The sequence below is a fragment of the Cinclus cinclus genome, chromosome 5, assembly GCF_963662255.1.
Source record: "Cinclus cinclus chromosome 5, bCinCin1.1, whole genome shotgun sequence".
NCBI classification, from domain to species: Eukaryota; Metazoa; Chordata; class Aves; order Passeriformes; family Cinclidae; genus Cinclus; species Cinclus cinclus.
Window position 1 is genome coordinate 62,113,541 of NC_085050.1, and position 23,667 is coordinate 62,137,207.

Genomic DNA, 23,667 nt, shown 5'->3' on the forward strand with positions numbered 1-23,667 from the left:
ACAGCTAGAATAAAATACTCCAAGTTCCTATTCTCAAAAATGTTTTCTTTTGAAAAAATCCATGTAATTCTATGAATAGCCTCACTTAAATAAGGATACTGTGGGCAACTGAAAGAACAAACATGCACAGAGTGGATTTTTAACAGAAATACACATAATGCCTTCGAGTTTTCTGTTTTGTTTTTTTTTAAACATTCATATCTGAATTGATAGATGAGATAAAGATGCCACACAAAGTACAGTGGTTAATCTGAAGTCCCATGTAACAGGCAGTTAAGTTCATATTTAGATAAAAAGGCCGTTATACCTATTTACAATATACACAGTTGCTTGCGAAGAAGGCAGATTTACAACTATCTTCTAAAAAGCCTTGCCCTCCCCTCCCCCCAGTTAAGATGACTAACTCTACAAAAACAAGACAAGGGGTGTTTGGGATAAGCGAGGATTTTCTCGACAGCCATGTCAGCACGGGCTTAGGGGCTGCCAGTTCTGTTGGATTTGTGGTTATTGTTAACCATGTCTTCCTGGGCCTTGCTCTTCTCCTCATCTGCCTTCTGTCAACACAACACAATGCAATGATCCCTTTTTACTCTTAGTGCTTAGAATGCAGTATAAACGTAAGTGTAAACAGACAATATTCCAACTCCCTCCCATGCTCTCACAGGTTCCTGGAGCGACAGCAGGGCTGGATGAGGTTTCAGGCCCCCATCAATTTTTGGGCCCCTCCTCTGAGCCCCGCTCATGCTGCAGGTTGTAGAAACAGTTCTGGCACACCCTGACTGGTGATGAAATCTTGAGCCGTTTGATTTCTGACTGAAACCGGCTGCACCTGTGGAGAAAAAAAAAAAAACAACCATCACTGAACACAGCTCCTCTCCATTTCTACCCATCTTCTATTGAGCTGTGGGAATTATCACCATGACTTCAAACACCAGAAAACTGTGCTAACTTACCTTAACATGGAGATGCAATGTAGTGTGGCAGAAGCAGAATTTAACTCAAATGATCACCACAGAGTCAATGCAATGAGACTGTGTGACAGACAGCTTGAAAACAGCTGTTGTCACCAGTTTAGACTCAGATAAAACTAGAAATATCATTTCTGACCCAGTGGATCAGAGAGGAGACTTGCACTTCAGTTTGTGGAGCTCACACACATATGCTCTGTGTCATACATTTTGCCCCAGGCTGCCTGCTAGCGCTCCTAAATCAGCATCCTCACAGCCCCGCACACAATTGAAGCAGCCTCAACCTTTCACCAGAGTTCTGTGGTGTTTCACAACTTCACCCCACCTAAAATCCCGTATGGAAAAAGAGCCCAAAGGAGGCTGTTGGCTGCTTACTTCTGGCAGAAGAGCTGTCCGCAGTTCCTGCAGTGGTGCCGCCTCTCGGTGAGCGAGAAGCGCACGGTGCAGCCCGAGCAGCTGTCGCCGCCCTCGTCCTTCACCCAGTGGTCGGCCGCGGACCGGCCCGGCTGATCGCTCACCGACCAGCTGAACACCCTGCCCCGGCCGTCCCCGATCAGGATCCTGCTGTGATCCCTGCGAGGAAAAGCAAAAGCATTCCTGCCACAGCTCTGGCACGGTAAGGCACGGGCATCGATGCCCGATTTTACACGTCAGAGACCGTAAAATGGTAAAGCACCAGCGTGGAAACTCCCGCCCCAATTACCGTGCTCCAACTGAGAAATGGAGCTGCAATGCTCCATCTGCAAAAAGAAAATGAACGGGCCTCCTTCTCTTCAGTGTTTTTATCTCAGTCCTTGAAGGAGGCTGGCCCAAGCAGAAGCACCACAGAACAGAGTGGCGAACAACGGTGCCTCTTCCTGCTGACGGCGCCCAAAAACGTTTGAAGGCCCCACGTGCGAGCTACTCACTTGGAGATGCCGAGCGCGGTGATTTCTGCGGGGTGTGCGTTGTCTTTGCGATCAAATGCCGTGTGCATAGTTAGTTTGCTTCTGAACACCAGCTGACGCTCCCATCTGTATCCTACAAAGGAGTGGGAAGTGGGAGGGGAGAAAGCAAATTTGCTCCTTCTCATTTTTGTTCCCTCCTCCCCCAAGATACTTATAACTGAAACTCTGTAGTAAGAACAAAATCTCCCTCAGAGATTCAAGTTTTTCTCTTTTTCTATAATATTTCACACAGGAACAAAAAACTGAGGGCTGTGCATGGTTTCTTTTACCTGGTTTGAGCTTGCTGTAATGCCGTGCTTCAGCATAGCTGGGGTGGGGGTGGTTAACCTGAGCGTAGGGATGCATTTTTGCTTGTCCCTCTGAATAATTCACAAAGATAAACCCATCCTTCTCGTCCAAGCTGAGCTGGTCTGACCAACGCCTGGAGTCATCGGAGCTGCTGTCTGCTGACCATGCTGCTGCTGCTCTGGCTGATGAAGACCTAGGCCTGTGGCTGGTGCTGCTTGGCTGGCTCTGGCTCTCCTGCACTTTTGTGTCCTGGCCTATGCATGCATCGTCTGCCTCGGAGTCACTGCTGTCCTCCTCGTGGGCTTCCTGCCCTGGATTGACACAACATGGAACAAGGTGCCGTTAGTGAGCCTGGTTACGGCCTGAGCTTTTTCCTTATTCTGCCTGCAACCCAACAGGCACCGACACTGCTGAGAGAGGGACACTGCCTGCAGGCATCTCAGTCTTTCCAGAGATTCAGCTCCTGCCAGGAATCACACCATTCATATTTTTGGCACTTTTTTTGCACTCTTCTCTCTTGCCAGAGAACAACACTCCTTAGCTGAAGCTATTTCCTACAACAGTCCCTATGAGGAAGGCTATGATAGACAAAAGGAGCAAAAACTTCAGAAACACTCACGCTGGCAAAACCTTTCAGCAAAACTTACACAAGTAAGCACAGTCAGCTATGCTGAAACTCTGACTGAAAAATATGATGCAGAGAGTTGTTAATAACAGGAATTGTTAGCACAAAAAAGCAATTACCAAAGACATTTATCCTCCAAGTGACACTGAAAATAACCAAAAGCTGTATTTATACAGTAATTACTAATGAGTATCATGAGATTCAGATCCAAATGCTGATCATACCTTCAGTATGAAGAGGGGAAGAGGAAGATGAGATGGCTACAAGAAACAATCATAAAGCACAGACCAAAATCTTCCAAGAGTGGAAAGGGATATCATTGCTTGACTCGTTTAAGCTGTTCCATCAGTACATTTAACTCAGCTGTTATGCTACAATTCCATTTCATACTAAAAAAGTATCTATGGTATCTATGGTCAATCCACTGAGTGTACCAACAGCAGAAACAAACACAGAGGAAAGTCCCACATTGACAGAAATAAAAGGTACGATAGGCAACATTTTTTCTATCTTGGAGCAATATGAAACTACCTTAAGCAATGTGGTGAACACAGAACTCAGATCCTTTGTTCATTGTGCCCACTGGATGTCTACTGCCTTTTGAGATAAAATCTCCACCATCCCATTCTGCACTGGATAACCACAGGACTTCACCTGCCTATAGCAAAGACCAGATACAACAGGGAAATAACAAACACTTATCAGGAGACATACCTATTTGTGCTTCCTGACAGTCCTCTTGCATTTCTAGCATCTCCACAGGCTCTGGAGCTGGTGTTTCTGGCACTTGCAAAAACTCCATCCGCCAGAACTGGAGGGACAGGAAATAAGCAGAGTGACACTTACTGAGCTCTTGGCTTTTTCCTGAGCTACTTGTAGAGTTAAAATGGCTTAGTAGAACCGTGTATTGCACTGGTAGCATGCAAGGCAGGTCACATCTCCATACTAAACCCTGTTTTTGAGGACTAGAAGAGGACATGTGTGTTCATGCCTGAATCCACGCCACAGAGGTGTCTGACCAGCAGACTCTGGTTAAGGCTGCACACGAAAGTACTGAAAATTGGGTCAGACTTGTAGTGATCAGAAATGACACTAAGTTTCTCTTTGCTTTCTAGGCAGCAAAATGAATTGTCTCAATGTGTGTGAAACTAAAATGATCCTGGCCAGGACACTGTGTTGTCCTGGATAGGCATGACTTCTCTAAATACTACTACCACCAAGACATAAACTTTATTTTCCAGGCAGTGATTCCTGGTACTTACCCGGACAACTCCATCCGAATGTCCCGTTACAATGACGTTCTGGGTGTCCCACTCGTTCATCTCTGACACAAAACAACACATTATTTGCTGGCTCTGGCCAGTGAAGGTGTTTACACTTGCAGTAGGGCTGCCATTAATGCTCCACACATGGATGTAAGTGCCAGCACAGGATACAATGTCTCCCTGCAAAGACAAATAACACCTCCAGATTTCAATATGAAGTTGCAGGAATTTTTCAGCAAAAATATAAAGTCAAGTTTATTTATAAGCCAAGTTGCAAGGCTGGAACTTTTCAGGAATTTCTATTCAATGGGATTCTTGAAGAAATCTTTAGGATTATATGCCTTTTTTTTTAACGCTACCTAGAGAACTACACTTAGTAGCAACCTCTTTGTTCTATTTACAGCATAGAATGAGCTGACCAATTCCTCCACTTTCCATAGCATAACAACCCAACAGGCTAGTTTTAGTACTTCCAGTTTGTCGTGTTGAGTCTGCTTTTTTCCCACAAATATGTACCACCTTAAATTTAATTTGCTTCCTTACTGGGAACAGTCCAAACTAGTGCAGAGGGAAAAAGGAGCTGCAGTTGGAAGCACTGGCAGCGCTACAACCAGACCACCAGCAGCTAATGAACAGTGCCACTTGCTACCTTCTGCTTGCATTACAGCCCTATCCTGTCCTGATTTCAACCACTGCATCTGCTCCTCTCCAACAGGGTCCATCCAGCCCTGACGGCCATGCATGGGAGCTGGATAAATGGTGACTTGTAACTCACAGGACCACCAGGTGCAGAAGCTTTTTTAGAGTATGTCTGTTTCCACTACAACTGGCACTGCATTTTCACCCAAGGTATCCACTGTTTCCTTTAAATTCAACTGAAGACAAGAGAAGCCAACCAAGGTCATGTATCAAAAGCTTTCCTTAGCTCCTGTGGCAGGTCTGGCAGCTCACCTGCAATGTCACACTAACTATACTGCTTCCAGTACTGTTAATCTCTTCTGAGCTCAAGCCACTCTGCATGGAACTCGCCCACGTACAGCTCTGGACAAATGACACAAATTAATTCCCTAAACCAGTTGTTAATCAGTTTTCAGATGAGTCATACAAGTTCTGCCTAGTTAACAGGAGAGCCTAGTGGTTTTTTTTCCATTTGGTTTAATGATTTCCAACTCTGGCTACTGCTCCCAGTGCAGCCTGGAGGCCAGAGTTTGGCTCTCACCGTTAATTCATTTATGCAGAGTGCTGAAATGGGAGCCCTGTGCCCTCGGAGCTGTGTCAGGAAGGAGAGTTTATTCAGATCCCAGATGATGCAGGTGCGATCCCGGGATCCGCTCACAATTATGTGATACGCCAGCGACGCCGTCAAGCACGTGACAGTGTCAGTGTGACCCAGCAGTGCCTGCAAAACACAAGGCAGGAGCAAAAGCAGAGATCAGGAGAGAGCACAAAAATTCCACATTAAACCCTCTTACTGGAAAGATTCAGCTAACCTAACAGAATATCCTATCAGAAGATGCAACCACCTTATAAGTCTTCAGTTGATAACTATTTCCATCACTGAAAATAGTAAAAGTATTTTTTCCATTTAAAAAGACAAAACAAAATTTCAAGGGTCTAATGTTACAGATCCTTCCATTGAAAAAGCTCCCCTTCTGCATCAGTAGCCTGTTTATAAGGTCAGGAAGTGCTCCAGGCTGCACCTGAAATTATATTCTGAAAATAGAAGTTAATGACTCCTGTAGTAACTGCTGATGACTAAGAGAAGACAAAAGAGACAAGAAAGAGTTGCAATCAAAAAGGCAAAGTCAATTGGAAGGGGGAGAAAAATATGAGCATCTACTTATATTTGGCCTTACTTTTACATTTTAGGCTTCATCTAACTACAGGAAAAAGAGTCTGAAATGCAGTCAGATTAATGCACCTCACTCAGTTAAAATAAAACTTGCTGAACACAGTAAATGTATTCAAATATTCTGCCCTGAAATTTAAGATAGTGTTTTATCTCATACAGTTTTAAAGTAAAACACTTTAGAAAAGCAGCTTTGGACAGTTGACTACTGCACAAGGGAAGTTATTAAATAATTCTTTATATTTTCACAAATTTGAGGGAAAGACTTCCTCTAAGAAAAAAAAAAAAAAAAAAAAAAGAGTCCTGCTATTAAGATGACAATGGAACAGTAACACAACCTATAACAATGATACACAGCTGCTAGAGTATTTTGACTTAGTTGTGGTTGGAGTTTTTTGTGGTTACATTTGTTGGGTTTGTTGTTTTTAGTAAACACACAAAACTTACTCTGCATTTAGCTGGAACTGACTTAAAAGCACGTGTGCTTGTTTTAGATTAAAAAGTGCTGCGATTAAAGTATTTTTTTTTAAGGAGGAAAATTAACCTTTAAGGCAGCCTCCTTTCACTGGCCTTCCTGACCCAGTTTTTACATGGGGGTATTGCACGTAGCACTACAAAGCAGATCGTTTCACAAAACTCAACTATGTAATTTTGTTAACATCACTACCAAGTTCCCTTTCTCTCCAGAAAGCTCCTGGTGATCCACTATTCTTAAAACCAATGCAATTTTAAAGATGCATTTTGCTCACTTTCAATGCAGATCACTATCTCAACTACTCCATTCTCCAGAGATCTGCAGGACTCATGGTTTCAAAGGTGAGCATTACATAATTACTTTGCTCTTATAACATTAATTTACATGAAAGGCAGTTTTATTGTATTTTACCTGTTTCAGTGTGAGGGCTTTAGCTTTTTCTTTAGAGACACCCATTTCCCACACACAAACTGCTGTGCTTGTTCCTCCAGTGATAACTAGTTTGGGGTTGGGGCAAATGGCACACAGGATCTGACCCCATTCTGACAAGCACTCATAAACAATCACGGCCTAAAAATACACAGAAAACAAAGAATTACTCACAGAACTAGTAGTTTGTAGCACAAAAAATAACCCCCTGGCTGCCACCTTGCACTCATTAAGTCACTAAGACCTGGTAAAAATCTATTATGAGTTAATGCTATTCTGCTATCATTCTGAAGAAGACCCTCAAGAGAGAGCAATAAAACTGATGCAGCAGCAGATAATTTCATTTGCATGTGAAATACATGTCCATTGTTATGTTTTTTCACAACTGAGTACTAATTGCTGGAACAAATTTCAGATTACAAACCTTGTCTGACTCATAGGTACCCAGTCTGCAGCTGAGGTCTGCATAGCCCCAGGCAAATGTTTTATTCCACGTGGGTGGGATGAGAACCTTGTTCTGTTCCACTGCCAGAATGCCTTTATCAGTACACACAATCTGCCCCACAGGCTCCTTGAGCTCTGAAAAAGAAGATGGGGTTATGTTTTATTGCTGGGAGAGACAAATACTATCTGACCCCTTGAAGTACCTGCTGCTCTGTCAAAGCAAGGTCTCTCTAGTGGCTATTTATACATTCTTTGCTTCAGCTGCAGTGATGGCAATTTTTGCTCATTCCTAACAAATGCAGAGCCAAATACAGATCAGTGCTTTCTAATTTCCTGACTTAGAGTCTTCTCTCTAAGCCCTGCTATGCCCCATTTAATAGAATGTCCTTCTCTCTTTACAGCAGGGAGCCAGAGATTCCTTTACTCAGCTAGGAAAGAAATCCCTGTAGAGCATTTACCTGCCTCTCAGACAATTAAGTTTTGTTCAGTCCGATGCCAGATGTGAAGTCAAAAACCACTTTCTTTTGTCTCAGTGCAGCTACCAATACCACACTTTCCTGCCAACATTCCTCAGTATTTCTCAACACTGTGATAAATAACCCTTTTGATGTGAAAATTACAAAACTAGACTATCACAGGCCCAGAAACAATGTACTCTGAATGTTTTTTTGTTAAATTCAAACTTACAAGTAGGTGCTTGGGCTGAATTTTATCTATTTAAAAAATGTTACATTAAACTGGTGCAGCTATGGTGTTCCCCAAGTTCCTTTAAGGTAGTAGCTAAGAACATAATCGTACAGCATTGGGATATTTTGAAATTTTCTCTCTCACATAACTACAGGCAGTAAGAACATTAGAAGAAAGAAAAAGATGGAAAAGTACTATCTTGCTGAGACTCTAAATGCTTAGGCAAAGAAAAAGCAATAACTACTGTGGGTTTAAAGTTTACCTTTCACTGGGGCAAGAGATGGCCGCAGGTTGTCCAAATGATGGAAAAAGATCTTGTCACCTGTGGAACCAGGGGGCACAGAGGTTCCCACAGCCTCCCCATTCAGACGGCTTCTAACACGCTTTGGTGGGTGGGGTTTTTTGAAAAGCTGAAATTCATCAAGAAACTAATGATCATCAAAGATTACAGGTTTACAAGGGCACAAGCTTAAGAAGATCATAAATACATCCAATACCCCTTTTAAAAATTCTGCAGGTCAGGAAATGTTACTTTATGCTCTCAGTATTCATTAGTAACTCATGGTGAATATTTCAAAAAGCTCCAACAAATAATACAAAAACCAACAAGGAGCAAAGTTGCTCTGCCCCTTCAGTGTGTGGCACCTCATAAAGTCTGTGAGAGCCCCCTTCCAAACCCACCTCCAGCTCTGCAATGTTTTGCATCACAACTTTTTAAAATACAAACCAAAACTCCCAGGCACATTACTAGTGGAAGAGATGGGATAAAGAAGATGCGTTTTACATCGTACAGGAAAGAAATGCAAAAATGCACAGCAGCCATGTCACTGAGAGAGCCTGCCCTGGATCCCCCATGGAAAATAAAAGAGGGGAACAGCAAAACTCTACAGTTACATAAAAATGTGCTCCAAGAGCACTCACCACAAACAAAGCCTTAAGTAAGTTTTGAGTTTCCCAAGTTTATTGCAGTCTATTTCCTCTAGCAAAGCATCATGCAATTCCTGGTAGATTTGACCTCAGGTTTGTACCTAACAGGCATCTGAAGATGCAGGCAGAGCTCTGGAGTCAGCTGCAGTGCCCTTCTGTTGCCCTGCCCTCTGCCCCAGTCCCTCTCTGTCCATCTGCCTTTAGTTGGGCCATGTCTGATTACCATCACAACACAGGGATTTGGTATTACATAAGAGGAGAAAACCCTACAGCCACTACATAATTAGATTATTGAGAGACAGCAAGGAAGGAAAAGGAGAAAAGCCACAGAAGACAGATGAGCAGCTCTTAGCCTTCCTCCCAAGCAATGAGAGACAGACAGCTCTAAGTGGGTTGCCACAGGAAATATCTGTGTCTGTCCTGAAACATTATGGGCTGAGAGTTGAGTTTAGAGTTTCCAACACATGGCTTGAGATTCCAGCGAATTGCTGAAGGTATCTGTGGTTTCCACCAGATTTAGGATTGGAAATATTCACCAATGACATTTAAGATTTTCACTGGATAGCAAAAAGACCCCAAATAAATGCCCAATAAAAAACCCAAATCAAAACAATCAACACTGAGACCACCCCAAACCTGAACCTCCAGATTTAATATTACACTGAATTATTTAGTGTAGTCTCTTGAAGAGAACACAAACTTTAAAGCTGAACCAAATATGGGTCTTTATAGGTCCTTAACTACAGCTCTCCTACAAGAGTGAATCACCCATAAGACTGGGGTAAAAAAAATGAGAAGTTATTATATAAATTGTTTCATTACAAGGTAACTTCAAATACCTTAGCACTAGGCATTACTTTGAAGTCGCATTTTCATTCCTCCCCCATGACTTTGCAGCAGGAACATACTTATCTTTTTTTATGCTGATTTTTAGAGTTGAGCCATAATTGATTCTGCCTTTATTTTAAGGATGTAAAGAAGAAAAAAGAAATTTCTAATCTCACAAGCAAAGCCCAAAGTTGATCTTTGTGTAATTTATGATGGAAACGTAAGTAATTTCATATTACTGGAAGAATATTTATGAATAAACACTCCCAAGAAGATTCACTCCTAAAACACCTTCCTGTTTTATATGAACACATTTCAATTTGAGTGTTAACTGGAAAATAAGAATTCTATTAAGGTATACCTGCTTTGGTATCTGTCCAAAGTTATTAATGAATCCTATGGTAGCTGTCTCTTTTAATGGATCATTGATGTTATATATGTCCACTTGTCCCTCATAGAAGAGATGGTGAAAGACATTTACAGCTTCTACTGCAGCAGGACCTTGTTGTTTATAGCCAAAGATCAAGTCAATCCACTCATGCAGGTGAGCACTCACAAAGTCACATTCCAGAGCCTGAAATTCAGAAGACATACATTAAAATGAGACAAATTGCTCACTGGTTGAGTTTACTACACTTGCCACGAGGAAAAACTCAACATGATTTGACATTATTTTTGTTATGTTTTGATAAAGTTTTTCATTGAAGCTAAGTCTTGCCTCAAAGCACTCTTTAGCCAAAAAGGAAGGAGAGAAAACATTGGTTCTACAGACCTTGGCAACAACCAGACACCAACTCTGAACTCACAGACTGGCCTGTGACTACACAAATTGAGCTTAGATTAATGTGCAGTGGAAAGTCCCAACAGAAATTTTCTACTATCACCATTAAAATTCAAATTACCTCCCGATGGACTCTGATAAACTCACGAGGATCTCCTTTTGCCCATGGAGGGAGAATTACATCACCAAGTTTAGTGCCATTTTGTTTGCAACCTAATAAAAGACAAAAAGAAGGAAAAAATTTGGACAGAAGCACTGAAACAGAACTGCAATACCAGAGGTGGAAAAAAAATTAATCATATGCTAATATCTTATATGCATAAAGGAAGCCATTTCAGGCTTTTCTTTAAAATACTATCTTGGTTTTAAATGTCAAGCCATAAAACATGAAAAATTCTGCCTCAGTTGTTCCTGTAAGAATGCTTTCAGGAGAAAGAACCTAAATACTCCTCACTAAGGCTTATGAAGAGGAAAATAGGGCTGTATCATGGAATGAAATTGTTGTTTTACTCCTGAGATTAGCCTGTACTCCTGTGACGTGTAGCCAAACGCTCATTTCCCAACAGTTCAGAGCTAACTGGTAGCCCCCACGAGCTCCATGCCCAAGGGTACTGGCAATTCCCCTGATGTGCCCATGGTCTAGGCACAAAACATTCACCCTGTCCTAGACAGCCCCTTTCTCACTCTGGACATTAAATGGTGGCATGTTGTGATCACCAAAAATACATTTGGTAAAACTCCCCAGTTATACTCTTGTTCAGTCGCTTGTTGTCAAGAGACAATTCCACACTTCCTATTAACTCAGAGGAGCACCAACAAATTTCCAACTTTACAGGGTCATACAAAAAATAAGTGCAATGCTTCAACAGAAACACTCCTTGCATCACCAAACTTCAAATCGTGCTTTCTTTTCACCTGGGAGGGAGGGAAGCAGGATTGCTACAATTTATCACAATCAAAAGTAACTCAGTATTTGACAACTGTTCCTAAAAAATCCTTTTCTATTGTTGGTCCAAATGCTCAGTGAAGAACTTCCAATGCTTACGGTCCATTGTCAGACTATCAGATATAAAGGTAAGTGGACAAGAGCTCAATATTTTTTCAGTAATACCCATATTCTTCTGTGCAAAATATAGCTGCAAGAGGTTTTGCAGGATGTTCTTTAGGTTTTGCTTTTCTTTTTTTTGTAGGGTTGTGCTTCCAATCTCTTACAATAGATTTTGAATAAAGGCTTTGAGGCCATTAAAAGCTATCATTTGATTAATCTTTGTTATTGCTATTAGATTCACAGCACAGAGCTCAGGATATTAAGAGCTTAATGTCGCTGTCAAGAGTGACATATAATGAGTAACGTGCATTTCCAAAAAACAGGTCTCCTACATGACTCCTATTGAATAATCACTGTCACAAAAGCTGTGACAGTTCAAAAAACCTTCAGGAATATTTTCCAATGAAGTTCTAAAAGTGAAGATTTGTGAAACAGATTTTGAGAAGCTTGAAAAAAATAAACAACAAAGACGGCGAACACCATCATGGAATGGGTTACGTGGAGAAAAATGCAAAGCAGAGAAACTCCAAGTAAAACATGATTATCTGTGCATTTTGAACAGGCAAAAAACCCCAAATTGACAAGAATACACTACTCCAAACAAAAAATCCTTTCAGGGACTAGTTCTGCAATTCTCAGAAGACACTTTGTATTAACAGCTTAAAATGTACACTCAGTGCTTGAGAAGATACCTGAAGTCTGTCTGGCTCTGTTCTCCCACCCACACCGCTGCTATCAAGCTCTTATTGCCTACCTAGGTCGAAATTGTTGGAATTGAGCAGGAACTCGGGGAGGTAGAAGAACTCGGGGATGAGCTCCTTGACGTCTGCCATGTTGTGCTTGGAGGCAGAGTACCAAGCCTCGCGCACGCTGTGGAACATGCGGTCAGCCAGGTCAAAGTGACCGCCCTGCGGGCAGAGAGGAGCGCGTCAGTGGCACAGCATCCCTCAGCACAGCAGGCTGTGCCAGGAAGGCAAATCACAACATCCTCTGCCAAATTAAGACACTAGAACGTGGCACCTTTGTTTCTCTAACGCAACCAATCTGATCAGCTGCATTACTTTCAGGTAGTGATAAGAGAAAATCTAGATATAGATATGCAGAAGTTGAAGAAAAGAGTCATCTGTCTGATTTCAAGTCTAGTCTCTTTCAGAGAAACAGAAATAAATTTTTCACAATAAAACTTGTTTTGGTTTTTGTCTGCTGATACTTTCGTTTTGTATACATTCAGAAAAATGTTCAAACTACAAGGAAAAAGAAAGACAGGTCAATTCCATCACACCTTTTAAAAAAACAGATCAAAAACCTGCCAGGCAGTAAGAACTCTGCTAAAAGTTATCCCTTCTATAATATTTGATGAAAACAAAGCTGTCTGATCTTAATTCCCAGTGATGTCTGAAATACACAGCAGGCAAGAAACTTGAAGTGAGGTGATGTAATTTTTACCTGTAACCGTAAGAAAATCTGAGTAAAAGGCTCCATCCGGACAAGATAGGAAGCCACGATCATGGCTGAGGAATAGTGGGTCCCATAGTGATAGGCTGGGGTTTCCCCTGCAGATTAAAAATCATAAACATAGGAGAAATAAAGTAGTTAGGTGACAGAATCAGTACGAACGGAAAAAAAAGAAACCAAAACACTATTTTAATTACTCTGTGGCCTTGAAAACATTCAAAACTGAAATTTGCAATTTTCATTCTCAGATGTCTGAAAGCTTTATGCTTTGCCACTTGAGTGTGGGCTGCAGTGCAGTAGCCTTAATTTAATAGAGTTCTGCAAAACAGCACTGAATGGTTTCTCAGTTTTTATTTTAACTAATTGAAACATTGCAGTGCAACTACAGTGATTTCTGCTGAAGAAACATTTTTTAAAAATATGTTTTTTAAAATTTTTGGTCTTATTTTTTTACTATGGATTTAAAATCTTGGGCAGAAATACATATCAGAACTGTTGCCTAGATTTTGTACAGCTCTTACTTTCTTAATTTCCTGGCAAGACATCTGCATAGGCACACTTAGAAAATACTGATTTGTTTCTGGGAATGAACATCTTCGCCACCCACTACTGTTTGACACAGCCCTGCAGTAGTTAAACAAGCATCTATCTTCAATGAAAGCACACAACCAAATACATATTATATTTATTTTCAATATATAAGGAAGCTCTAAAATCATGAATAGGTAACTTAATTGCATCTCATTCTGAGGCTTTTTTAGCTAAGAAGCTGCTGTTTCCTTAGCCAAAATCCCTCACACTTTAAGATTAGAAATGAAAAAGCTGTAATACTGCTAATGCAGAAGCATTTACATTCTTCATACAATTAATTTTCATGCAGCAGCAATCAAACTGTATTAGCAGACACAGTTGGTTGTGTGCCTCACATGCCTGCCTATTCCAGTCTTAAGATAATGTTAAACTCATCCAAATATGCAACTGTTCTGTCTTTGTTTTTACATATAAACAAATCTGTCATTTGGATTTAAAACAAGCAACACAGAAAGAAAGCCAATATCCATTTGTTCTAATTTAGTCTTTGTTGGACAGTCATTACAACAACATGGTAGAGCTACCCATATTATTAAAAATATCCATGAGTCCCTCCTATGATGACAGTCACACGTTCCTCTGCTCTTTCTGCAGGATGGATTATTACTTACCATTGGGATCTTCCCAATCCTTGTATCGCTTCTTGTACTGAGCTAACCTGTCCTCTGTTTGAGCTCCCATGGGCTTGGCCAGGTTTCTGAATGTTTTGGGATTTGTAAGATCCAGTTCCTTTAAAAAGAAAATAGACAACAATTTTATAAAACCAAACCACATCCTTTCAACACTGCTGGTTACCACAGTTAACACCACCTACCTCCTAAGGCTGTTATCCCTGCTTTCGACACACACAGCAAGTGCAATGTTGGAGATGCTTAAAACAGTCTGTCTGATCCAAGAGAGCCAGCATGTTTTATTTTAAATCACATCTGGGCTCTGCACAACTTATGCCCTGCTCTTCTTATCCAGTCCCCAATTCCCCCTGATTTTTTCACAAATACTCAGCAAGAATAACAATATATTTTATGGTCTGGTTGGTGGCAATGGCTGTCTACAAAAGCTTTAGGATGTTTCACCTTTATCAAAAGCAAATTATTTCACTTTTCACTCTAGGGGCCAGATTTCATAGAAGCCCCTACCAGAGTCTTCTGGACAAGGATGCTTTTTCTGTGGGCTTAGCAAACTTCAGGATACTCAGTTTAAAGCTAATGCAGCCATTGAGAGAAACTGCTGCAAGGTAGAGGGGCAAATGTCTCTCTCTGGATCCCAGCCCTCACCTGTGTACAGACCAACAACATCTGTAAAATCAGCACAGCCAAGATTCTCTAGTACCCTCCCTGCTGAGAAGTGGGAGAAACAAAACAGAAACCTCCAACTCATAAAAGATTACTAACAAGGCTGACGAGATGTTTTGTTTACCTCTGAGTCATAGTCTGCAAGGATCCAGGGGAAGACAGGGTACTGCATGAGGTCATTATAGGATCTGCCAGCCAGAGTGTTCAAGTGCATCAAGTACTGGAAATTACTGATTTCTCCTCTCTTAAGGAAGACAGATAACAGCACAGAAAAATTTTCACTTTAAAACAATCAAATGTCAACCTGCCAGTCAATGTGCAGCCCTCCCCAAACATAGAAACTTCCTTTAATATTGTAATGCTCACTCTACTTTTACTACAGCCCTCCCCCTGCATTTTCAACAGCAGAACCATTTCCTATTTGATGATGATATAATGAAATACTAAAAATTAAGTGCTGAGATACACTTTTTATAACAGTATGTTCCACATATTAGAAGAAGATGCAACTTACGTGTACTGATTATTTACGTGTCACTACAAAATGTGGAATTTAATGTAAAAAGTACCTCAACAATTTCATACTTACTTCCCATCTTTGAGTAACAGATTTTTCTCCCACTAAAGTGCTAAGCAAGCCAGACCTAGCAGGAAGAAGAAAGTTCATTTTTTGTTTTTGCAGTAAGAGCTGGGTTACATCTTCACAACAACACAACCCAAAATTTCAAGATTAAAAGTCATAAAATGCAACCATTAGAAGAATATATCTCTGTTCCTTTTTGCATTAGCAGTACTTTTTTTAGAAGTCTAAACACACACTGTAAAAATTATGCATGTTAATTATGCAATTCAATGCAAGTGGTGGCTGATGAGTAAAGTATTTTAAACAACTTGAACTATTAAGAACTTAAAGTATTTTAAACAATCTGATGGCTTCAGCACTCCAATTCCTTTCAGAATGTATCTGTATACTGATAACATTAATTCTGATACTCTCCAGATAATCCTGACATCAATGCAAGCATCATTTATTGGAAACTGATGAGCTACAGAGGCTGTAAAGAACAGATCCACCTACCCTTGCTCTACACTGGTGTTTGGTCTCTGCCCAGACACCGACTCCGAGCTGTCGGTCAGAGATGGCACCACAGCCAAAAACCTGCAGCAGCAGTTAAAAGATTATGATTAGTGTTTCTGTGCTCAGGATGTCATCTCCTGAGAACCAGCATGCATTTAGTACAGTTACAGACTTCCTTTTGAGCTGCTCCACAACATCAAGAAAATTGCAGTAGCCTCTTCTCACTGAAGGCATGTAGTGCCTTCTAGTGGCTCTTTCCTCTCTAGTGGCACTAAGGTGCTAGCAGGCACCAAAAAAGCCCCCACACAGGTATTTTCAAACATTCATGTTAAATGTTGTAATTTATTTTACAATACCTTTGATAAACTTTGTTTCTAACCCCTTTCTGGAAAGCTAGAAGGTAGTTGCGTCCATCTCCTGAGAAAACTTCAATTGCAATTGGCTGAAAACAAAGAGGACAAACCCATGTCAACACTAACTTACTATCTTGTCAGCTCTGAAGGTCAGGCACAGACCAGTCTAGTCATGCTACATGTGGCACCAAATTATGATAAAGCAGACCTTGCTTAGTGTAACCGATACTTTATTTTTGGACCACTGACACTGACTAACATACCCAGTAAACTAAACCTGAGTAAGTTCCAACAAGGAACGCTTCAATTTCAACACAGTCAATAGCACCACTTTCCAAATACTCATCAGTTATGTACTGATTTTAATTTTTAAAAATTACATCGTCAAAACACTCTAAATATGCCTCCCCCTATCCAAACATGGTGTCCAAGTTACCTGCAAAAGGTATCTCCTTTTATGCACCTCCTTGATATCTTCATATGCAAAGATGCTGCAAGTTCTTTTGAGTTGACTTGGACCTTGCCTTGCTCCCCTAGGTATGATTGGCTCATGCATCCTGTAAAGGAACATAAACAGGCAAGAGAGAAGAGATTAAAAAGAAGAGAAATTAAAAGAGTTATCCAATTAATTCATACGAGTCCAGCTACAGAAACAGCTGATTTTCACAATATACCATACTACACATTGCTCAGCACCTGAGGTCTTCCTGCATCTTATGTTACCTTGGAGCTGACTCCTCAAAAACCTCATTGAATACTTCTTGTTCAGCTTCTAAGGATGAAGGGAACTCTCTGTGCAAGTACTCACTTTGGAGGCAGTGTCTCGATGTCCCGTATCTCCCTGGTGGCTGTCATGGTGAACCCATCAATGACATAGAAGTGCTCTTTCCCAAAGAGAAGCAGCCCCTCGCTGGTGTCAAGTCCCTGAACACGAGCACAGCGGTACATGTGCTGGATCTGGGAGGAAAAGCAGATTAGGGAAAGCAGGTTAAGGAGCACAGGCTCAGACCAGTGCTCTGTTAGAACAAGTCCCAGACACCTCTTTATCACTCGTACGTACAACAAAAATCCTATTGGTCTCTCCTTTAATCAGACCTAATGTCAGCAACTAGCAATTGGGAAGGAGTTGGATAAAGCCTCATAGGTATGATATGAATATATCTATTTAGTACCAGTTTATCCACTTGCATTACGCTGCCTGAATGTATTTTAGAACCTGCAGCCTACTCAACCATGATCACAACGCTATTTAATGGCATACTTCAGACGGACAAAGTCTGAAATACCAAATGCACAGCATGGTAAATCAACACTGATCTTGGTGATAAAGTACTACTTATCAAGGTTTCCTATTCTAATGAAGGCAGCAATTAATTAGGAACTGTATGCCAAGTTCAGCACTTATATTTTCGATGTTTATTTTCTATCTTGATCATTAAGTTGACAGGACAAAAACCCAAGCATGGCATAGCTCATAGCCTTCATTTCAGGACAGGTGAATCTTTCCTTTGCAGGCAGAGGTTAAAAAAAAAAAAAAGAAAAAGAAAAAGAAAAGTTTTCAGTACAGCAATTTTAGGGTCAGGCCCACAAAATACACATTTCAAGGAAGAAGCTGATGAAATATACAGATCAAGAAAGGTATAAAGGACATTTATTCATGCTTGGGACAGATAATGAAGAAATTCCAATGCATTAAATTCTTAGCATGTTTGAAATACACAGTACCTTCTCTCCTTCTTCAAGAAGTCTAAGCAAAGTTGTATTGTCAGTTTTCTCCTCTTCATCAATCGAACTCCCCTCAACAATTTGATCCTGTGACTGGTCCTGGTTCTCATCGTCTCCTCCATCAGGAGCAGAGCGAGATCGTTTCAGGGGAGGCTTCACCAGGCCTGCAAAACAACAGAGACAGGAAAAATTAACTTCGCAAAACCTGCAATCTTTCAAATTACTGACCCAACGCTAAGAGAGAACAACAAGAGTCCTGCAGGACTTAAACTAGTCTTAATGCAAATGCATGAGATGACAAACCAAACCATCTAACCTTTGACTCTTGCAATAGTGTCCTCCCCGTGCTCTGGCTCCTGCTGAGCTGTTTCACCCACTGTGTTCTCCTCTATGGCATCCTGGAAGACGGCGGGGTTCCCGGAAGCCAGGCGCATGTAGTACTCCTTGCTGTCGTAACTGATGGCTCTCCGGTAGCGAGCAGGTTTCTTGGGAATAATGGAAGAAATCACCTGGTCAGCCAGCTCCTCCCTCAGTGAAGCTGTTTCAGGAACAGGGTGTGCAGCACAGTGCATGCCCATCGAGTGTTTTGTGTGTGCTCATACACCAACACAGACAGGAGCAGAGACTCTTCGGGAGGTCTGATCTCTTGGCTAATTTGCAAGGAGCTATAGAGCCACTCAAGCAATAATGGGGTTGCAGAAAAGCCTGCAGATAAAACTACAACACGAGGAGTAAGTGTAGCCAGTATGTTATAAACTGTCATAAAAGGCTGGGATTCTTGTGCTTAAGCCTGATTTTATCATCTTTTTACTCCATACCAACATATGCAGTTTATTTGTTAGCCAGCTGACTTCTTTGTTAGGCAGTAATTTGAATAAAAAATTGCCTCAAGAAGATACAGCAATGTGGAGGCTAGTATGAATTAAAAGCATCCAGGGACTGGCTTTAGGACTCAAAAATTCTTCATTAATTCAGTTGCTTCTTTTTTTAGTAAATTTTCTGATGGTTAATGGGCAGGAGACTGACATGAAAATATGCATGTACCTGAAGTAATTATTTGAGCGTTGTATGTACCTCTGTGTGGTGTTTCTGGTCTCTTTTTTTTATTTTATTTTTTTTTTTTTTTGTGGTGGGGGTGTTTTGCTTTGTTGAGTGTTTATTATTTTGGTTTGGGACTTTTGTGTGTGTGTGGTGTTTCCTTCCTCTTTATCTGCTCTAACCCCATCACAGGGTAATTCCTACATTCCTCACTTAACTAAGGAAGCAACATTCAGAACAGAAATCAAACTGTATCTTTATTACAAGTTAATGCTTGGGATGATTAAAATACTAAGATCAGCAACACAGAAATTTATTATTCAGGTCAAATCAGCTGCCCCCAAAAATCAAAAATTCAAGGCACTGTAATTTAATTTTCTCACTAATGTTGAACCAAATCTTCACTCCTTAGCAGCATAAAATTTCCACTTGAACAATGCTTAAAACATTTGTGGAAACAACTCATGTATAACCTACAAAGAGAAATCCTTTATAGCACAGCTAAGGTGAAGAAAGGAAACCAGTAACAATTTATATTAGGCACTCTGTATAATAGAATTACCTGCATTTAAATGAATTAGTTTATTGTTGAAGGTAATTAAAAACGAGTGAATGCACATTACACACTGTACTTAGTGATGGGCAAGACTGCAACTCTAATTAAGAGAAAAGCATAATACTGAAATGCTTGCAGATAAGCCACTTCCAAGGATGTCTGTTCTTTTCAAGTCAGGATTCATATTTTTTAAGCAAATGTATGCATTTTATTAATAGTAAAATGGAGAAGAGTCAGCTAAGACAAAATTAATACGGGCTTTAACAAAAGTCGGCCTTGTAAAGCCCATTATGGCAAAAAAAGGAGTAAAAAAACACTCCCCAGATCCTCTCTTAGAAGGAAACACTTTCCCAGGAAGTGCTTCCATGTGATGTGTTGCCCATTACTAAACGTGTTTCACTGACCTATAGTTTCAGGTCCCAAAGCCACAACATTCCAACAGTGAGAACAGTGGTAGCACAGCCCAACACAGCCTGTTAGTGTGCAGCAAAGAAGGGAAGGTCTACAGAAGGTTTTATTAGGTGAAGATTGAGGACAGCACAGTAACATCTTCTAATGTGATTACCAGAAAAAACCTTAGGTCTGGAATTATTCATTGAAAGAGCAAGTTGAAAGCCAAACGTAGAAGCCTTGTTAAGACTTGCCTAACATGCAGGAGAAGTTTTATTTCTTTTACATTCTTTCAGTCAGTGTACTTGTTTTTCTTTACCTTTTGAGGAATGGTATCATCAGATGTCTCAGGAAGTCTGCTTGAGAAGTCAGACTGGAAACAGGGCATCAATTACATAAGCATCAGAGAAAGAACACTTTTGAGAAGAATGCATGATGGCATGTTCTCTACTTCATGTGAATTAGACTGTCACTACAGCTATTGTGAGTCAGACTGCAAGCTGGCAAAAGTATCTAATAGTTTAAAATTGACTGACTTCTATGTTTTCTCTGCTTTTTTAAAGTACTTGGACACTCAGGCATAATTTGAGGGGAGAAAATCCTGCATGCATACACGCATGCTTAAAAAGATATAATAAAGACTGCTTTATTTATTGAGAACAGTGTTCCAAAATTAGCAGGAACTAACTACTAAGTTTTCAATGGCCACACACATTTCTGCTCCACAGCCCACCTTCACTTTCATGGACTGATGAAAGCACATTTCACAAGTGCACCCAAATGAAGGCCTGCAGCCTTTATTTCCCCCACACACGTTTTTTTTCCTCCCATATCACTGTTTTCCACATTATCTAGATTAAGGCCAAGAATCCAGATTGAACCTCACGCAGTAATGGTACCTTCAGCCTCTGGAGGTTTGTAAAGATGCCTGTGCTGTTTGCTGGCAGGATTACTCAGCACACCTCACCTTACATTGCAATGTCTTCAAATTTGCTTGGGGTTGAGCCAAGTAATTAAGTCCCTTCCCTAAATATATCATGAGGAACAACTGGACTTTACCAACCATTTAGGACAGACAGACAAAATACCAATTCATACCAACAGAGAAAAACACATTTCTTACAAAAAAACCTATTCCCCTCCAAAAAATAAGGCATTTTGCAACAGGGCCCATCCCAAACTCCTGAATACTTACCACCAAATTTGTTTCCTGCTCAGCCTCGGGCATGTAGGGATACTGAGTATAAAACATGTCATTCCGCACCATCTTCTTCCTCATCCTGCAGGGACCCTCGGTCATCTCCAGCATCCACTTGTCCAGGTGGGAGCCGATGGGGGGCCCCCAGAGCCCTCGCTCCCGCAGTAACTCGTACTCGATCTGAGACCACTCCTCCGTCACGTACTTCAGTGCGTTCTGCTGACGCTGAGCACAGACACATTTGTAAATCCATCCAGTTTGAAAAGTCATTTTAAGAATGAAACCAGAAATTGTTTTGGAGTACTTCCTGTCCTTATTTGCGCAGGAGAGAGAAGTTCAATGAAGCAAAGTTTGGTTGGTTTGGTTTTTTTTTAACAAATTGCTTTCAATGACCTGTTTCTATCAGAAGTTATTTCTTAAGATTTATAGCACCATAGCTCAGCAATCAGTTTGAGCCAAATGTCTTCAGGAATGTTTGGCAGACACTACATGGTGGAACAATTTCATTCTGAAAGGCACAGACCAGCCACTTTCTATTACTGCTTGATACCATAAAATTTTCTTTGTGTTACTATGACAGTAGCACTTAGACACAACGCTTCTCCACATTTCCTCTAAGTTTTTCTACAATGCTTTAGACACTGTATTTCCAATCTCTCTCTTTTTGTTCTCTGCTTTGTTTTTTTTACACTTCTAAAGAACTTAAACTTCTTTAAAAAAGTTCAGATTTAACATGTGATATTGCTACAAGAGTTTTCGTCTACAACAGACCAAAATGAGTTTCCTCTTTTGTTTATTTGATTTTACCTAAAAACCCCTTAAAAATAACAACCGTATGTAAACATTCAAGCATTTCACCTATGAGAACCCAATATTTCACAAGCCTCATAATGAGAAATGACAATGGTATAACCTGTTGGTTACACCAATTGGTATAACAGGCCAAAATATCAGTGTCAGGTAATTAACACTCCAAGCCATCCATACCTCCTGGTATTCCTTATACTGCATGTCAACCAGGTCCCGAACCACTGCAATGTGAGTAAACATCCACTGGGAAATTTCCTAAGACAAAAACAAGGTGACAGATAGAATAATACTTTAAAAACAAGACTTTGTTTGAAAGAAAAGCCTATGAATACATCACCTTGCTAAACTTGCTCACGAAGAATAGTTCCTCAAAATAAACATTCGGAACATTCCCAAACAGCCAAAGACTGGCAATGAGAAAGACTACTTTTACCTTCTTCCTTATAAGCAACATTTTGGGGATGGTGCCCAGTTTGCTGGAAATCCTCAAGACACCCATCCCTCCTCACTTTGTCCCATGGTATGTCTGTTTTCACTTATTGCTTCCTCTCCTGATACAACCAGGAACAGTTCCTGTCAGCTCTGTTTGTTAAGTTCTTTCCTTTCCCTTTCATTGTATGCCTGCGCACCAGGAAAAGGACTGAGACCACTGAAAATTCATTAATTTCTCAAAGGCACTAACCAATTTTCAGCTCAGAAATAGAACTAGCAACATGCTTTTCCACAAAACTTTCAAACCCCTCTTTCCATCTTGAGAGCAGGATAGAAAAAAGAACCAACATCTGGCATCACAGCTTCCATTTCAGTGCAGTGTTACAAACTGAACTTAAGACCCAGACTACCACAAGTCATGAACCAGAAGCAGCTGAGCATTCTCACCCACAATGAAGGGTTAACTCTTGGCTTAATGTTACAGATAAGCAGATGGACCTACTAAATTTGGACACACAGAAGTGAGATGCCCACTCTAGATAGTCAAAAAAGGGAAAGAAAACCAAGCAAAAAGATAATACTTTACACTCTGTAAGATATCCCACTTTGGGGTATTTACCACAAATCCTGAACATACATTGCTGGATATTAGACTGCAGGTTATTACTTGACAGAAATTACCTGTGTAGAGAGGTTGTGTTTACTCAGCCCACTCTCCTTGCGGTTTCTCCTGGAACCAGTCAGTTTAGAGAGGCCAAATCCACTGCTGACTCGTGAAAGTTTTGACTGTGTGGTTGGAACCAAAGCCTCTCCTCTGCTGATGCATTTTTTCTCATGAGCTGAAAAACCAAGTGTTGGGAGCACTTTTTAGAAGGGTTTTTTCCTCTCCCCCTCTTTATAACTTGTTTTTTTTAGATAGAATGACCTTTTCTGTTGCTTCAAAAAGGTGTAACTGTAGTCAAACTATTTCTGCAAATATACTGGCCATCAGGGAGATATTGGAAACCTGAGCAAACATCAGCCAGTAACACAGAGACTGCAAAAGCAAGTATTCTAGGTTTCCAAATATGTTTTCTGTACGTCCAGGTTAACCTCAATTACTTCAGAACCATGAAATCATCAAATGAGTTACATCTATGGAATTGTAATTGCTGCTGTTTAAACAACTGCTTAAGCATCAGTTGATCT

General features: G+C 40.7%; 1 protein-coding gene across 1 annotated transcript in view; it reads right to left on the reverse strand.

Annotated features, from left to right (window-relative positions):
- Window positions 1-497: 497 nt before the first annotated feature.
- The window catches only part of WDFY3 (WD repeat and FYVE domain containing 3), a 99,211-nt gene continuing 76,041 nt past the window's right edge, over window positions 498-23,667 (reverse strand). The window contains exons 39-65 of the mRNA XM_062493075.1: window positions 23,161-23,318; window positions 22,225-22,302; window positions 21,235-21,462; window positions 20,359-20,412; window positions 18,372-18,540; window positions 18,056-18,219; window positions 17,139-17,287; window positions 16,767-16,887; window positions 16,334-16,419; window positions 15,978-16,058; window positions 15,489-15,543; window positions 15,024-15,143; window positions 14,219-14,336; window positions 13,008-13,114; window positions 12,316-12,469; window positions 10,635-10,726; window positions 10,094-10,306; window positions 8,240-8,387; window positions 7,271-7,425; window positions 6,829-6,987; window positions 5,313-5,492; window positions 4,091-4,273; window positions 3,543-3,639; window positions 2,185-2,514; window positions 1,877-1,988; window positions 1,344-1,541; window positions 498-829 (exon numbers count right to left, since the gene is read on the reverse strand). Coding sequence (XP_062349059.1) covers window positions 709-829; window positions 1,344-1,541; window positions 1,877-1,988; window positions 2,185-2,514; window positions 3,543-3,639; window positions 4,091-4,273; window positions 5,313-5,492; window positions 6,829-6,987; window positions 7,271-7,425; window positions 8,240-8,387; window positions 10,094-10,306; window positions 10,635-10,726; window positions 12,316-12,469; window positions 13,008-13,114; window positions 14,219-14,336; window positions 15,024-15,143; window positions 15,489-15,543; window positions 15,978-16,058; window positions 16,334-16,419; window positions 16,767-16,887; window positions 17,139-17,287; window positions 18,056-18,219; window positions 18,372-18,540; window positions 20,359-20,412; window positions 21,235-21,462; window positions 22,225-22,302; window positions 23,161-23,318 — 3,830 coding nt within the window. The 3' untranslated portion in view covers window positions 498-708. The remainder of the gene's footprint in view (window positions 830-1,343; window positions 1,542-1,876; window positions 1,989-2,184; window positions 2,515-3,542; window positions 3,640-4,090; window positions 4,274-5,312; window positions 5,493-6,828; window positions 6,988-7,270; window positions 7,426-8,239; window positions 8,388-10,093; window positions 10,307-10,634; window positions 10,727-12,315; window positions 12,470-13,007; window positions 13,115-14,218; window positions 14,337-15,023; window positions 15,144-15,488; window positions 15,544-15,977; window positions 16,059-16,333; window positions 16,420-16,766; window positions 16,888-17,138; window positions 17,288-18,055; window positions 18,220-18,371; window positions 18,541-20,358; window positions 20,413-21,234; window positions 21,463-22,224; window positions 22,303-23,160; window positions 23,319-23,667) is intronic.